Here is a 17,326-nt window from a genome sequence, read left to right on the forward strand (position 1 = left end):
AGATTCATTCATTTCCTACATTCGTATTACTTATGAAATAATATGTTTTTGCATCTGACGAAACTAGGATAGACATAATTGAAAAGAAAGATGGTTCTACTTTCAAAAATGGTATAGCCTCTTACAACGTTCATGTAGAACTAATTTCGGTAACAGACACTGAGCTCGTGATTGGTTAACCACTGCTTTTCCAATTGATTTTTTCGTTTTTGAATGCTCATTCGTTGTTATGCTCATTTATGTTTAACTAGCAACTTTATGTTCGGCAGCAGAGAACAATTTCCGACGTCGGGGATGTAGCTCAGAAGTTTGAGCGCTTGCTTATCATGTAACCGAGACCTTTTTTGTGTGGAGTAAGCTAATACAATCAAATTTTATCAGGGTGTTTTTCGTAGAATAGCTAATTGGGTCCTAAAGCTATGCCAGTTTTTATATATCATCTGAAAAAGCCGCGTTTTCTGAGCAAAACGTGTTTTTTAAAAAATGGTTATCGTTTTCCTTCGATTTTTGAATGACATTGAATGACACGAGTCTTGAATGACATTTCGCCATGGGCGTATACGGGACGGTATATAGACCAACTGTCATTTAAGGCATTTCGAGCAGTTTTTTATTCTTCATCGCACACTGGGCCAGGAATGGAATCTAGCGGTACGAAATTATTAGCGCTCTCAGGGTTTGCCCAATCGGTTTCTGATCTTCTGCAAAGTTTCTTGGTATAGTTAGGGCTTTATTTTGGATGTTTGAATTAGTTCGGAATTTGGCTGCGAAGGTGGCGTTGCGATGCCAACTTCTTCCCCTTACACGCTAGAGCTTTACGGTTTTCGACAAAGTTGTAGATTTTAAAGTTCTATGAAACTTCACAGAACATACCAAATTCCTAACTCTTCAAGTTTCAGAGATCTACGAGTTTTTATAAAATTTGTCAGAAATTCACGTTTAATTGTGATAATGTTATGAGTTCACTCAAATTAATTTTTTACAAATTTTTTCTCGAGGAAAATTGAATAATTACGTAGTTTTCTTTCGAGTACAAAAGTTTTTGAAGTACTTAAGTGAAAATATTACACAAAATTAAAAAAAACATAATTTTGTGAATTAGATATCTCATAGGTTAGCAAGTATTAGCAAACCATGATTTTTTCTAAAAATTGTCCATTAGAAAATCTTAATTTTCTGAAATTTTGAAAGATGTGTTTTTTGTGTTTTCGTTATATTTCAGTTTGAATATAACCATATGTATTTATTGATGGAATATACGGTCCAGTACTCTGATACTCTATTTAACGTATTTGCAGTCTTCAGCAAAGTTTTTCAGTGTAATAAGAACTTCAACTTGACTTCAGCAATGGCGCTAAATAAAAATCAGAAAACTGTGTAAACTTTGAGGATCTTAGAAACTTTTAATGGTTTTCTTTATTTTCATTAAAGCTTAACGTCAGATGATATAAATAAATATATTTTATTATATAAATAAAAAAATAAATATAAATTAAATTGCAGCTACGATCAAAATCCGCTACAGATAAGCAAACGTGTAATGTTATCCACAATTCCATAGTATCGTGCATCAACAGTGGTATATACAAAACTAATCCGATGTCTATCAAAAGTTCATCGTGTTTAGCTAAAAATACTGAATAGGTCTCAGAGAAGTTTTTACACTTTATTTAAAATGTTGAAAGGCCTTAGCCAAAACATGTTTAGCACCATCAGCTCGAACAAAATTTAGTTTTCTCCCAGCCGCACAACTGCAATATGCAACACCCAAGAGCGCATTAAACTGTTGCGTTGCACCTTCTGCTATCTGCCGCCACCCGATATGAGAAGAAGAAGGTTGTCTTCCTTCTAAGCCGCAACCAGGGGGTAAAAAGGTACCAAGCGATGACTTTTGTTTAATGACATTCGGAGCGTTCCTCTGTTACAGTAGAGGTATTGCAGGCCTGGATTTAGGGAGGGGGGGGGCGGCAAGAGGGGAAATGCCCCGGGCTCCCCGATTCGATGGCCCCCCTAGTCCTGGGCCGAAGCGAAGCGTTGATAAGGCAATCCACGAGACAGTTGCGATCAGCTGATTCCAGTTTGTTTTCAACTTTTGACAGCTTCAGCTCCCAACACCCAAATGAAATTTTCTTACCTCTAAATGATTCGAAAAAAAAGGGTCCCACGAAAATATCTGCCTCGACTGCTAGCGCGGAAAGGTATCACGAACAAACAGCAACAGAAAAAGTATTCTGAAGAGACAGTGAAAAAACTGTACTTTTGGGATGTCAGCCTGCAACATGATACTCACAACGTGTTTTACTGTCCGTGCCTAAAAGTTCCATTAGTTCGGTTCCACTGGTTGTTAGACGAAATGAGGTTCATTTTTCGTACATTCGTATAACAAGCCGAGTAAAATATGTTTCTGTCTTGTGAAGCTGGGAAAAGGGTATCACTTGTAAAAATGGTGGAGTCTCTTACAACAAGGTTCGAAAATAAACAACCACTACGTTTCCAATTGATTTTAATTTTAATTTTCCCTGGTTTGAAATTGAAAAGATATGATAATTATTATGTCAGAAGTGCAGTAAGACATAGTCCTATGTCAAAAGAGATGTTTACTTCTAAATTATCGCTTGCGATCATTCTCTAATGTAATAATGTAAGTAAAGTAACAAACAACCTTGTGGTCTTGACTTTGCACACAACCCTTCTGTTATATTGTTCGAATTTTTCATGTTTTTCAATTTGATTTCAATGTTTATAATCTTTTGCTATATGAATTCTTGAATTGCCATTGTCTTCAGTGTTTTGTGATATTAATTTTTCAGTTACGTTTCACTTGTTTTTTTCCTAAGCCGTACAGTTTTTTTCGCTTTCGTTTTGCGCAATTTGTCGATTTTATTTTAATTTATGGTATTTTTCAGCAAAATTTTCAACATTTCTTGTTAATTGAAATAAAATGTGCTTGTTTCTTTATTCTATTTTACTTGTTACTTCCATACCAGTACTTCAAAAAACTAAATAAGCTAGAACTCTTTAACATGTTATTGTTACATAACACATTTGGAAATTTTATTTGTGTCACAGACTGCAACCGATTCAAATCATAAAATTGTTCAATACAATACAAACGTTCTTTCAGCTCACTTGAATAGCTTCAGGAACATTTTTATTACAATTTAAATTTTTATAGCTTATATAATTAATTTTAAGTTTATTCATGGTTCAATTGATTTTGTATTAATTTTTTAACCGTTCAATGAGTCTTATTGAAATAAGAATTTAATAAAAAAATTGAAGCATTCGTTAAGATGAATTAAATGTAGATATATTTCATGCCGATGCTGGACACCGGCACACCGTTACTGAACCGTATCGAAAATATATGCTCGCACCAATTGGAGAAAGGAAGAAACTGTCAAACATCTGTCCTTTAGCAGCAGCACTTTTTTTTCTCATGCCGAGACAAATTGCAACTGTTGTGATATATCGCTGCCAATCGTGATGTTTGTTGTTTCTACTCCCTTCCACCTGACAGAGTATTTAAGTGAAACAAAATACACACTCACCTGCCCCGAGCGGTAAATTGATCGGCTTCTGAATGACTTTCGCTACCGTGGCACCGGCAGTCGATTCCTTCTTGCCTTCGGCTTCGTCCCGTGCGGAGGAAGCGGAAGCAGTAACGGTATTTGCTTTGGAGCCAATGTTGACGACCGTGGCTTGACTCTGTACCTGCAGAGGTTTAGCCTTAACGAGGGTAGCATTAGACGAGCTGGCCAATGTCGCTGCGCTGACGGTAACACCGGCGGTGGTGGCATTTGCGACAATGGAAGCGGAAGAAGTACTGGAAGCATTAGCGACTGAAGCAGTAGTTGTAGCGTTACGAATTACCAAAATAGATTGCGATTTATCTATGCGTTTAAGCGTACGAAGTAGTATCGGTCCTTCGGTGGACCCGTTTTTAGTAAGCCGCTGCTGGAGGAAGATTGGACCTCCCTCCGAGGTGATAGCCGTTTTCTTGATGCCATCTGATTGCAGCAGAATTGTCCCATCGACGGCACTGTTTTTGATTGCCGGCTGGAACAGGATTGTGTTTCCTGCGCTGGACGCCACTTCCGGTGCCGGTTTTGTCTTCAAACGTTGATGCTGGAGAAGAATAGGTTTGTCTTCGTCGTTCAACAGGCTGAGCAGTTCGTGGGTGTTTTGCAGAATAATTTGTCCATTTTCGGACCGCGAGCCACGCACCAGAATGATGTTGCTGTGCTGGGGCTGGACCGAGGACGAGGCCGTCTGAACCGCCGCCGCTTGTGCCTGCTGAAGCTGAATTTGCGACTGAAACTGCCGGGAGGCCGCTTCCGTAATGGTGACACTTTTGCTGTCCAGTCCCGTAATGATGGCTCCCCCGGGGGCGGTAACCGGCGTTGGGGTGGCGACCATTTTGGTGAGCTCACTAGCGCTGACCGCAAGACCGGGTGTGGATACGGCATTGTTTCCTTCTTCCGCTGGGGGACCTGGAATAGAGTAATTAGAGCAGCCATGAGTAATTTCTGATAAATTAGACATAAATCAAATTTTTCTATCAACAACATTCAGAGCTTTAAATTTCGATTATTAACAGCAACAAAAAGTCTGAATAAAGTTATTGCAACAGTTTTCCGCTTGATTCTTTTTTACAAGCATGTTCACAGCCCAAAGACCTACTTTTAGGTCATAAACTGTACACCATTGAACAAAGCTACATAAAAGCTCGTAAAATCAATCACCCTTCTATTGGTATTCCAACCGATTTGCGCCCCTTCTCAAATTTTATTCCTAACTTTCTTCCACAACACTCCGACCAATGATTTACTTTGTAACTGTCATAGTTCTTTTTAAGTTGAACCCGCCAGATACGACCAGATTGAAAGGCCTCAGTCAGCTGTGAAATCGTTCGTTGTCAATCAATTCTATTTTTTCCAACTTCAATGGATATGCACCTTCCCAAAAGTATCAAGTTGGCATAAGACAGCACTGGCTTTGGATAGTAACAGATCGATGCACAGACAGTCGGAGTTGAATGGCTCACTTTGACTCAAGTGCCTTCGAGACACTCTATCGAAGGATGAGGAATGGCATTACCTGTTCGATTGTTGTACAGTTTTTCAGGTCCAAAGGCATTGAAACTGACGTGACGCGATACCGGAAGTAAGTTTTAACGAACATCCATCATCCCTTCATTGAGCTGAGCCACGTCATTTTTTTTAAATAAGCCAAATGATGTAACACCTCCCAATCCAAAGAATCGACTTTATTACATTTGATTTCGGGTTAACAGTAAAACATCCAGTTCATTTTTTTTTGCTCTTTTTGTGCGCCGCACAAAACGCTTTGAATTACGTTTGAAATTAAACGATTTATTTGACAGGATAATTTTCTAGTTTAAAATGGAAACAAACTTTCAAACAGTTATTCAGAGGACACACCTACCCATTTTTACGATGTCTTTTAATAAACGAGCAACCCTTCTAACTGGACCGGTCTAGTCGCGATGACAGATCTCATCCCGCAGCCTGGTTGCGTGGCTTGTGGAAAGAAACATACAAAGCACAGCAAATTGTAACTCGGAGAATTTAATTTCATCCCGACCGTTGCCCATCTTTCACAGTGGCTTTGCGGCTTCTGCAAAAAGTCACTTCCACCACGTTCCACTGTGAACAGCAGAAACTAGTCACGTAGACAAATGAATAGCGGTAAAATGGACCAACGCAACGGGTAGAACCAGGGACAGATCGACGCCCGGACCGACCCACTCTTGAGGATTTTTTCCCTCCTAGGCTATTATGAGCTGTTTCAATGACATCTTCTATGGGCATAGCCGTGCAAAGGATTTTCGTGTGGGAGGAGGCATTTATTTTTGATAAATTTTACAACAATTTAACTGTTATTACTATCATAACAAGAGTCCATGGCAACTATATTCTTATTTTGATTAGCTTGGCATTTTGTAAATAAGCTTTGAACTCATACTACAATCACATTTTTGACGTAAAGTTATGACTTACGGCAACATAGGGGTGAAAATGGAAGCGTCTCAAAAATTGTCCACTTTCAAATGCCAAAAACTTAGTCAGTTTCCAACGGACTTTCTTCATTCTCACAGCATTGGATTAAGAAATTAGCTATGCGTGCACCAAATGCGGAAAATTGTGATTTTGTGCCGCTAACGCTGAAATCTTTTAAATGCATATTTGGAATAACCAGAGCAGAAAACAAGACCAAATATAACACGAAACTCACAGTCTCAGTCTAAATGAAAATAAACAAACAATAACTTCCATTCTTCCCCAGCACAACCGACACTGAAATATACAAACGATTTGTTGGTGTCGATGTTTTGCTCGCTTGAGTGCACAACGACACGCCTACCGGAAGTTTGACTATCAGAAGTCGCGTAAAAAAAAAACTAGCAAGCAGACATTTAGTCTTCATTATATGTCTGGTTACTGTTGCAGGTTGATGATTTACTGGCAACTAAATCGATCAGCAGCAAGCAGAGCAGCGCAGTGCAGCAAGTGGCGATTTCAAATGTATTACATTCGTGAAGTTTTTGCCGCTCATTCGTGTAATGTAAACTGGAATAGAGACCCAGCACTGTATTTGAAATAATTTAATATGTTTCTAGTGATAACGAATCACTCAATCTCTGCATGATCGTTTAAGGTTGGGACTCGGTCTTTTTAATCGAATTTAATCATACAATTTGATCGCAGTCTTCCATAGCGCACTGGTAATTGGATATCACCTTCTAAAGCGCTAGATTTTGGATCTTCCGTTTGTGTGGAAAGCACCGTCTTACACGCATATATGTAGCACTTCTGAACATATCCGAATATTATAGTAATTCTATTCGGGTCTGACGCGTTCGTTTTCAGCCGTCTGGGCACTGCTAAGAGTTAGTTGTGCGTGTGCTGGTAGCGTGTGTTTACTTGTAATATGTGTTATTTAGTGATTAGTTTATTTTATCCATCTAACATAAAAGACTTAATGAATATAAATATATCATTACACATTGTTACAGTTTTTGCCTTGGCTTCGATGTATGATTTTTTGATTCATTTTGACGCAAAAACAAATTTCCCCGAGTTTGAACACATTTCACCTTAAGTGGCAACAGTGCACAGTGGTCCAATAAGGCAAAAAGTGGAACTTAATTCATAGCGCCTTTCACCTTCATCCTAGCTTAATAATGTCTTCGTAGCAATTGTTTGTATGTATGACCCGCATAATCCCAAATTGTCAAAAACTAAGAAGAGTTTACTATATTAAAAATAAAATATTTACTTTTTTGTATGAAGAGATAAAAGAATAGTTTATTCGAAAAAGTTGTATAAAATTCAAAAATATGAAACTTTGTTGAACAAATGAAAATCCTATCTTTTTTCGGTACAAAGTCATAAAGTATATTACATGGAACTTTTTTAAAAGTTAGTTTTTTGTACTTAACTTTTGTTAGTTACATTTTACACGAAAGTTCAGTTCGGAGGAATTGTTGGGGCACACAAAACACACTTTTTTGCCAAAGATGATATATCTCCAGGACTTTTCCTTACAAAGTTATATCATATTTTAGCTTATTTTTCCGATATCTTCAAGAACGTATAGGTTGAATAAAAGCCATTGGAATCATGATGTCAATACTTTTCCTTGAAGTTAAGCTGAAGTACTATAAACTCCTTCAGGTTCCATTTGTCCCCATCCACCCATATTAGAGTACGGCGAGCATATATTACAGTAGATTTTCATATATCAAATATACTAACTTTTTTGTGTTAAATGATAGAGAAATGGTTTATTCGGCAAAGTTTTAGAACGTGCAAAAATATGAAACTTTGCTGAACAAACAAAATTCCTATATTTATTGGGAACAGAGTTACAGAGTATTTTGTGTAAAAGTTACTTGAAAGTTAGTTTTTTGTACTTAACTTTTGTTAGTTATATTTTACAAGAAAACGTTGTTCTAAAGAAGCATTTGGACATACAAAACACACGTTTTACTACACATCTTCAGGACTTTTCCTTTCAAAGTTATAGCACATTTCGGCATATTTTTTCGATAACTTCAACAACGTATCAAATAAAGATAAGGTGAATTGGGACGGATGGAACTTATAACAGTTTTGAGCACTCATGCTAAACTTCGCGAAAAAGTATTGACATCATGATTCTACCTGCACCTTTTTACTTTATACATTCTCAAAGTTATCGAAAAAATAAGCTAAAATATGCTATAACTTTGTAAGGAAAAATCCTAGAGATGTGTGGTCTCCAACAAAAACGTGTGTTTTGTATGCAGAAATGCTTCTTAACAACGACGTTTTCTCATAAAATGTAACTAACAGAAGATAAGTGCAAAAATTAACTTTCATAGATAATACTCTGTAACTCTGTACCCAATGAAGATAGGAATTTTGTTTGTTCAGCAAAGTTTCATATTTTTGCACGTTCTAAAACGATGCCGAATAAACCATTTCTCTATCTCTTGACACTGTGCAGTAGCGCCATTTTGAATTTTTGAGAAATCGGAAATTTTCGATTTTCGATGCAAATATCAAACTCCAAGAGTTTGTCCACATATAAGCATTTTCTAATCCATCTTTTAAGAAAAACATATCTTAAGTCGGATAAAAACTGAGCTCAAATCGGTGATTGTCGACTTCCATAAATTACGTAACGCAATAAACCCAAATTTTAGACCCCACCCCATATGTAACAAAACGTAACGCCAACACTAACTTTGCTCAATAAATATACTAATTTGCTCAATAAAAATGCAAGTTTTTGAAAAGTCTCTCCAAAGATTTTTTTGTCACGTAATGCTGATATTACGTCCCCCCTCCCCTATGTAACAAATTGTAACGCTCAAGGATACCCCCCTTTTCCCTATGAGCGTTACGTAATTTTTGGATGTCGCCGGAACGGTTTTGGCATGGTTTTAGTATATTTCACAAAGCGAAATAATGTCGAGTATATATGAGCATTAATGGTAATGCGCTAATATCTAAGAGTTGTAGTTAAAATCTATATTGATATTGGGTGAAAAAGTCTCAGGAATCGATTGGTAGGTGTCTGATTCACGTAAAATGCGAGCAACATGTAAGTTTTGCCCCAATTACCCCAAGTTAATCTAACGTCGAGATAAACAATTTTATCTCGACGTTAGATTAACTTATTTGAAATCTGTTTCATGTAATATCAATTATGTAAGAGATACTCAAAGTTACGATAAGAATTTGTCTTCTCATAATCTATCCTTTTTGCGTGAAGAGGTGAGGCATTCTCTAAGTTGGGATGCACTAAAGAACAATACAGAGCTTCCAAGCTATTTTGGTTTTAAACCAGTCTTAACAATGACGGCGTATCGATGACTAGCAAAGGAAAGTTCTTTATCCATTATCACACCCAAGTCATTCATCTCTTGAACCATTTTGAGCACGACTCCATTACAGAGCATTACAGAGCATTTAGGAATGTTGACAATCAGCTTATTACGATTGCACCATTCTACAAACATATCCAGTAACTGCTGCAAATGGTGACAATCTTCCACGCATTTCACGACGAAATATAGTTTGAGGTGACCCGCATGTCTAAGTTTACATTCATCACCAAGCAAAATACTGACGACATATGAAAATATTCGTAAAAGCAACGGCCTCCAGTTACTTCCTTGAGGTACGCCACTTAAGTTGACTAACGGAGTTGGGGTACACGCTCCCAATTTCACCCGAAGTAATCGGTCACACAGGTCTGGAATAAGCCATGCAACTAAGCTGTACGAAGCACCCAAGCAGGATTATTTTGCGCAATAGTATACAGTGATCAATTTTGTCGAATACGGCTAAACCGTATAAACGTATAAACCACCTCCACTTGGCATTTTGCTTCCAGTTGTGTAAAACAAGTCTGTTTAAACAGAGACTGTTAGTGTCAGTAGGATCATAGCGCTAGCTCCGCAACCGTCTCGAACACTAAAACAGTTGAAGTTGGCTGCGAAGTTTGTGTATAATGAAGAGAAGATCAAATTGCGAGTGATTTGCCTTGCTTTTGTGTGAAACAAGAATGAGTAGATTCCAGAAGTTCGTGATAACCAAACATCTAGGCATAAAACCATGTTGGTCTGTAGAAATATAACACTTCAATCCAGCTACATAGAAGACTTTGAAATCGAAAAACATTTTCGATGCAGCAGAGATTTGTAATCTCACGGTATTTCCGGATATTACTTTTATTTCCACATTTAATCACCGGAACAAGAAATGATCGGTTCTAGATTTTCAGGAATTTATGCTTTTTGAATGAGCTATTAAAAATTAAGCAGCGTGGGCAGAGCCGTAGCTACTCCGTTTTGCGTGGTGGGGCACAGAAATTTCACTGACGTTTTTGTGTTAAAGAAGTAATTTAAAAGTAATACGTTCAGCTTAAATGAGGGTTTGCAATATTCCCGAGAATAGATTTCCCGGGAAACGGGAATGAAAAATCTCATTTCCCAGGAAAAAATCCTTAGCAAAAATGAGATTTCAAATAAAGTTTATTAATAAAAAGTTTCAAACAATCGTTTACAATTTAATTATCAATTGAAGAATAAAATTTATTCAAGTTCACTCCAGAAATTCTTGAACAATCGTCTATCAATCGCCTCAGTTCCGCTGACAATTTTTCGTTAGGCCCAAATAATGTAATTCCCTTCTGCAAAACTTTGCTTAAGATCGCTGAATCACCGCTGCACAGTGGTTTAAAAGCGGAAATTCGTGAACCTAATTATTTTGTGACGTTTGTGTGCATTTTAGCCTTTCGGTTTGTTCTGATGACTTGATGATGACTGATTTTGATTTCACAACTTATTGGAATATTCGCCATTTTGTTTTTTAAGGTGAAACTGTATTTAGAAAAATTAACTTTTTATTTGAACCGGTAGCGAATAAATGTGTTCTACAATGTTGTAGTACTTGAAATTTTAAAAAAGTTTGCTTTATATATCAAGTTGCCATGGCTTCAATTTATTGAGATATGATATGGTCTTTGGAAGTAGTACCTTAAAATTAGTTTTTTGGACTTTTTCACACTTAAACCACATTATATAACATGGGTATGTTAAGCAAAGTTTTAGATGTAGTAAAACAAACAACTTTTCTGTAGACACTTATTCGTTTAGATCTCATCTGTAGAAGATACTATGATATTTATGTTGAAAAAGTGCTCTTTTCAAAATGTTATTACTAAGTAAGCTGCAAACGGTTGCACTTGCCATAAGTTTCGTCTGATAGCTCGAAGTTTAGTCTTTAATAATTGTGAAGATACTCAGTGGCCGTCAGTGGCCTGAAATATGTGGTGGTTTTTAGTTTCTTACGATTGTTGATTCAAAAAATCAGTTTTTCAGGTTTATTCTTATTTTATCCACGTAATACCACTTGGGTATGTTCAGCAAAGTTTTAGATAATAGTAAAATAAGCAACTTTGCTTGAGACACCGAAACGCATGATGCTTTTCAATGGAATATGTTATGATTCTTCGGGTAAACTCATCTATTTTTGAAATGTTAAACCAAAGCCAGAAGAAACAGGGACATCAAATGATGGAAACACTGCTCGTCGTTTCTTTTCCAATACTTCTTAAACGGCATGCATAACTGGGCTAAATGTAAAAGCTTTGGAACGATGCGGAGCAATATTGCAGGTAATATAAAGGTAGAACTACAGTTTTCAACCTAAAATTGAAATGCAAATGTATTATCAGGTGTTAGCATCTGGATGCGAAATCAACACTAAGCGGTTTTCCGAATATTGTGCAGAGACAGCAACATATCTAGTGCATCTATACCCGTGGTACTATATGCCAGCTTCTGTGCAAAAAATACTTATCCACGGCAGCGAAATTTTTGAACAGTTTAATGTTCCAATAGGTCAACTTTCCGAAGAGGCTCAGAAATCGAGAAACAAAGATCTCAAGCGATACCGATGAGATAACACCAGAAAATGCTCAAGAACTATCTTGAATCTCGACCTTATTCGCCGTTTGTTGGTATCTTCGGACCCACTCATCTCCAGTATGTTTAAAAATACCAAACAAAATTCCAAAATATCATCTCAAGATGCAAAGTATTTGTTAGGTATAAATTTGGTAGGAGACAGTGGTTCAGACAGTTCAGAGGTTCAAGATGAATCTTCTGAAGATTTTGAAATTTAATTTTCATTGTATTTTAAATTTGTAATAAATTAGAGTTTTTGAGAAAATGCAAAGTTTTCAAGTGAATGCAAAATTTCCATATACATTAAGAGCCAGTTCGCGAGAACCGCAACCACCTTTACAAGGGAGGTTGTATCGAGGTTCTCCGATTGGACTGAAACTTTCAGAGTTTGTTTATGCATATAATAGAACAATGTTTTGCATAATGTCAGATTTTTTGAAAAGGGGTAAGTGGGGTAAAAAAGCACGTCAAAAAATGACGTCCAAAAATTGCTAAAAACTTAAAATTGTTATAACTTTGTGAAAACTGAATCGATTTTCATGAAAATTGGCATGTTTATTCTACTTTATAAAGGGAACAAAATGAAAGTGATTGGAAGTTGCTATCGAGAATACATGATGAAATATTCGCATTTTTCTAAAAATATAAGGTGATTTTCACAGCAGTTTTTCTATTGCCAACAGATCTAGGATTAAAATCCAAATGATACGTTTTGTAGTGCAACTCAAGAGCTTTCATTAGATATATTCGAAAAATGCGCCGTTATAAAGATGCCTGAGAAAATCCAAATTTTCTATAATATGTCATTGACCATCATTTCTAACCCATTGTGCGAGAAGCGAAATTCCGTTTTGTGTCATTGTTCTTTATGCACTAATACACTAATGCAACTCCAATTACTTTCATTTCGTTCCCTTTATAAAGTAGAATAAACATGCCAATTTTCATGAAAATCGATTCAGTTTTCACAAAGTTATATCAATTTTAAGTTTTTAGCAATTTTTGGACATTAATTTTTGACGTGCTTTTTTACCCCACTTACCCCTTTTCAAAAAATCTGACATTATGCAAAACATTGTTCTATTATAAAGATAAACAAACCGTGGAAGTTTCAGTCCGATCGGAGAACTTCGAAACAAGACCTAGTTGCGGTCTTCGCGAACTGGCTCTTAATTAATTATGAAAATGTCCCATGAACATCACAAAAGTTCAAAAATATGAATCCCAAGCGAGTTTGCTGATTGGTTTGTAATGGTGTGCTAAAAAATGTGCCCTAAAATCATAACATATTCCATTGAATTACATCATGCGTTTCGGTGTTTTAAGCAAAGTTGCCTATTTTACTATTATCTAAAACTTTGCTGAACATACCCAAGTGGTATTACGTGGATAAAATAAGAATAAACCTGAAAAACTGATTTTTTGAATCAACAATCGTAAGAAACTAAAAACCACCACATATTTCAGGCCACTGACGGCCACTGAGTATCTTCACAATTATTAAAGACTAAACTTCGAGCTATCAGACGAAACTTATTGCAAGTGCAACCGTTTGCAGCTTACTTAGTAATAACATTTTGAAAAGAGCACTTTTTCAACATAAAAATCATAGTATCTTCTACAGATGAGATTACTATCACCTAAAACTCAATCAGAAAAAATTTGATCAGTTTCAAGATACCAAAGAACAACGAAGATACCATATTTGAAAGTTATATGTCTGTTATCTTCGAAAATAAACTGGGCTAGAGTGATGCACAAGATTAGCCTCAGCAATTAATGTTTGCATAGCGTTGTTCAAATACAAGTAAGGTTATGGAAAAAATATTTTCTTGCAAATGCTAATTTAAAAAAAAAATCCAAATGAAAAATACAAATACTAATGTCGGAACACTAATGTCAGGATGAAATGAATTTGGTTTTCCTCTATACCGCCACCGCGGGATGCAACTGTTATTGTCATATTGGAGTCAATTCATTTAGCTAGTAAAATATAATCATCAGTACAGCTTATTTAACTACTTATTCAAAGATCTGTACGGAGCATTTTGGTTTTCTATTGTCTTTTAAATACCCTATGTTCAGTTACTTAAATAAATCAGAAAAAAGCAGAGTGTAGAGTTCAAAAATGAACAACGCATTTTGATGTCCCCGGCGGCGCAGCGTATTTTGCGGCACCCGAAAAATCATATTGAATTCTGATATTTGCTGCTATACGAAACAAGAAGAAGACAATTCAAACGGCAATTCGATTGTGTTTCACACCCCACTATGCGTCAATAGCGGCAATGTAGTTTTCACTTGGCTTGACTGCACAAAAATGAATATCGAGTTTTTCTGCACTGATAGACGACGAGTAACCAGCGATCTGTTCATACATTGCTCGGTGCAGTACTGTTGCCGGTGCCATCATATTTTCCTTCAAGACATCAGTTTTATTAACATTAACATATTTATTAACAGCAGTACGTAATACTGTTTGATAGTGGAGGTTGCTACGAACTTCCCGACAAAGCTTCACCTTCAAGACATCAAAATAGTCTAGGCTCATGCAAGCTAACATTAGTTGACCTATTGGGACGGGGAGATTCTATCAATTATTTTTTTGCCACTGCTATACAGGATATCACAGCAGGCAGTTGGTGTCTATTCATGAAGTCTGTGCCAGGCGTGCTCGCATATGATTGGTACATTGTTGGTGAAAATTCGACCTTGAAACTTTTATTCAATTTTCACTGTTTAACAATGAGGTGAAAATGAAAATTGAAGAATCAGAAAATTGTCCATCATTTTATCAATCCAACGACCTATTGATTATTGTAATCCATCATTTGGTTGCATCAGTATAACCTTTTGAAATCTTTCATTCCGACGTTACATCTTGGTTTTAGTTTTCGCGGAATGTATCTCGATATAGTGCGGTTAGACGTAGTCCTACGTCAAAAGCTAATCTAGAATATGTGAATAGGTAAAGTATTCGCTTTATTTATACGAATTAGAAAAATTTCGCTAGGGGCAATGCGAACGCGTGGGGGGGGGGCTAAGCCCATCCTAGCCCATATGGTAGCTACGGGCCTGAGCGTGGGTAAACTAATGCAACAATACATCGACAGAACACAACGGTTTGAATCCAATCAGATCCAGAGGAGAAAGATTTTTTGAGTTTATTGGTCGCAGCAGTAACTATCGATTGCGCGAACGTGTCCATATAAGGATAAACACAATGAAACAAACTTGCTGGTGTCACTATTGTGACACATCAATGGCACTTTTCAGAGCCTCAAAATTAATCAATTGAAGTAGTTATTATTTTCTACCATTTCCCTTGTTCAAAACAGAATTCAATTTCACCCACATTTTTTACAACTTATAATGAATGGTTTCGGTGCGCTAAGAAGTGCCATTGGTGTTATCAGAATAGTGGCACACGTCAATTTACTAGTCATTGCAGCATTGCTGTGTCAGCTACCAATATCTTCGATAGTGAAGTTGATACCCAAAACGAAAGTGAAGCTGTCGCGCGGGCAGAAGCGGCAGACGGTTAATAAGAGACTAACTGCATTCACGTCGAAACAAATTTACGAACCAAAATTTATCATTGGAGTTTAGAAAGTGAATTGCAGTGAATTATATGTATAAATCTAACCTAACAGACTATATTTGAGCAGGGATTTGTGCGAAAGTGGAGAAAACGAGGAATTTCGGTAGATTTTTGTAGGTCGCATTAGTTAATATTAAAAAATCAACTGAAAATAATTTCACAGCCAAAAGCTGCATTCGCTGTAACCTAAAAACTGCGCGCTACTAGAAAGAAGTCGATTGCTATCTCAGCATATAACAAGCATATTGTTGACGGTTATACTATAGACGAAAAACTAATGTACTGTTCGCAAAACTTTCGTCTGTACACCTACAAACAGAGTGCAGCGCAGTCTGTCCGTTTTTTTCAAATTCCGTCATTCCGTCATTCTATCCTTTGTACAGCGTCGCCTAGTTGTAGCAATTTGCAAGTTTCAATGTCTAGTCAAGGCAACAAAGGCAAAGACAACGTCCGTTTCATCTAAAGCCGGCCTTCAATTCGCCGGAATCGGTTTCCACAAGGCACACGTATTCTTTGTACAAATGAAGTGGTCATAGAAATATTGGAATGGGGAAAAGGTGACCTCTAAGGCAGGAGGGAGTCAAAAGTCAAGATTTTTCATGCATATGAGGAATTTTTTGAATTAATTTGATTATTCTCGGTCTCTCGATCTTGTTTGGAGCAGTGTTGTTAAACTCAATTACAAAAAGCATGCGATAGTGGTGTTATCACCAGAGCTGGGAAATTTCGAAACTGCAAAATTAATATCACACAACAGCAATCTCATTCTCTCAGATTGAGACTGATATTGAGTGCCACCCGTGACAATTCTTCTTGAAAATCCTGTCAGTGATAAAATGATATTGTCTAGAAACATGTTGAATACATTTGATCTGTGCCAATCCAATGCATAAAGCCGATGAAATAAATGAGCATCTACATTCTGAAACACATAAACATCGCTAATACAACAGAGCGCGTGCGAAATTGCAGTAGTGAGTATTACCACTGTCAACCGATCAAACCTGAAAGTAATTTCTCAGCTTGTTCGTGCTGAAATCGATATTCACAGCCTCCAATTTCAACTGATATTCTGTTGCTGACAGTGAAAATTCGCAGCTTTGGTTCTCACTTCTACCAAAATCACACACTGGAGATACCTCATTCGAACTGTTCCTCGTTTTTTTGCCCTTCTTTCAACCACCGAGTGTTGATACTTGCGAGTTTTCTCGTACGAACGTGAGCCGACATTTGCTCACGAACACATGAACAACACACTCTCGTATACTCTCCTGCTCGCGTGCACTCCTTTAGTCGCGAGCACGACTAGCCGAAGATGATTGTTTCAAGATGCATTGCGATGATGCGGAGTGACGTGACGCGATGAAGCGGAGTGACAAAAAAGTATTTCGACGGGTAGATAGTCCGATACTCTACACGTTTTAACATGCGATACTATACAGATTCTCTACCCCACTTTTGGCTGTCGATGCATGAAGCAAAATTGCTGGGCTATAGTTCAGCAATCGACAAATCGCTTGCGTGAGCCGGTGAAGAGAGCATTTTCGTTTTCGGGCACATTTTTTCAAGCACCCCTAGTAAAGTACTTTTATTCGAGTACTCCTACTCGCATATCCCTATTAGCGTACTCCTCGTTAGTAGAAAGACAAAAAAGAATTCGTGAGCGATTGTATGCTGGCTGCTGCTCTGGCAAGTGCGTGAATAACAAAAAGTTTCTCGAAAGTGTATGTGAAAACGAT

The 17,326-nt window shown here is 37.1% G+C and overlaps 1 protein-coding gene across 4 annotated transcripts in view; it reads right to left on the minus strand.

Moving 5' to 3' along the window:
* Positions 1-17,326, minus strand: part of LOC129722356 (calmodulin-binding transcription activator 1) — a 511,905-nt gene that overhangs the window by 403,528 nt on the left and 91,051 nt on the right. For all 4 annotated transcript variants that reach the window (XM_055675739.1, XM_055675738.1, XM_055675736.1 and 1 more), the window contains exon 4: positions 3,552-4,493. In XM_055675739.1, the coding sequence (XP_055531714.1) occupies positions 3,552-4,493 (942 nt within the window). The remainder of the gene's footprint in view (positions 1-3,551; positions 4,494-17,326) is intronic.

The sequence above is a fragment of the Wyeomyia smithii genome, chromosome 2 (genome assembly GCF_029784165.1).
Source record: "Wyeomyia smithii strain HCP4-BCI-WySm-NY-G18 chromosome 2, ASM2978416v1, whole genome shotgun sequence".
NCBI classification, from domain to species: Eukaryota; Metazoa; Arthropoda; class Insecta; order Diptera; family Culicidae; genus Wyeomyia; species Wyeomyia smithii.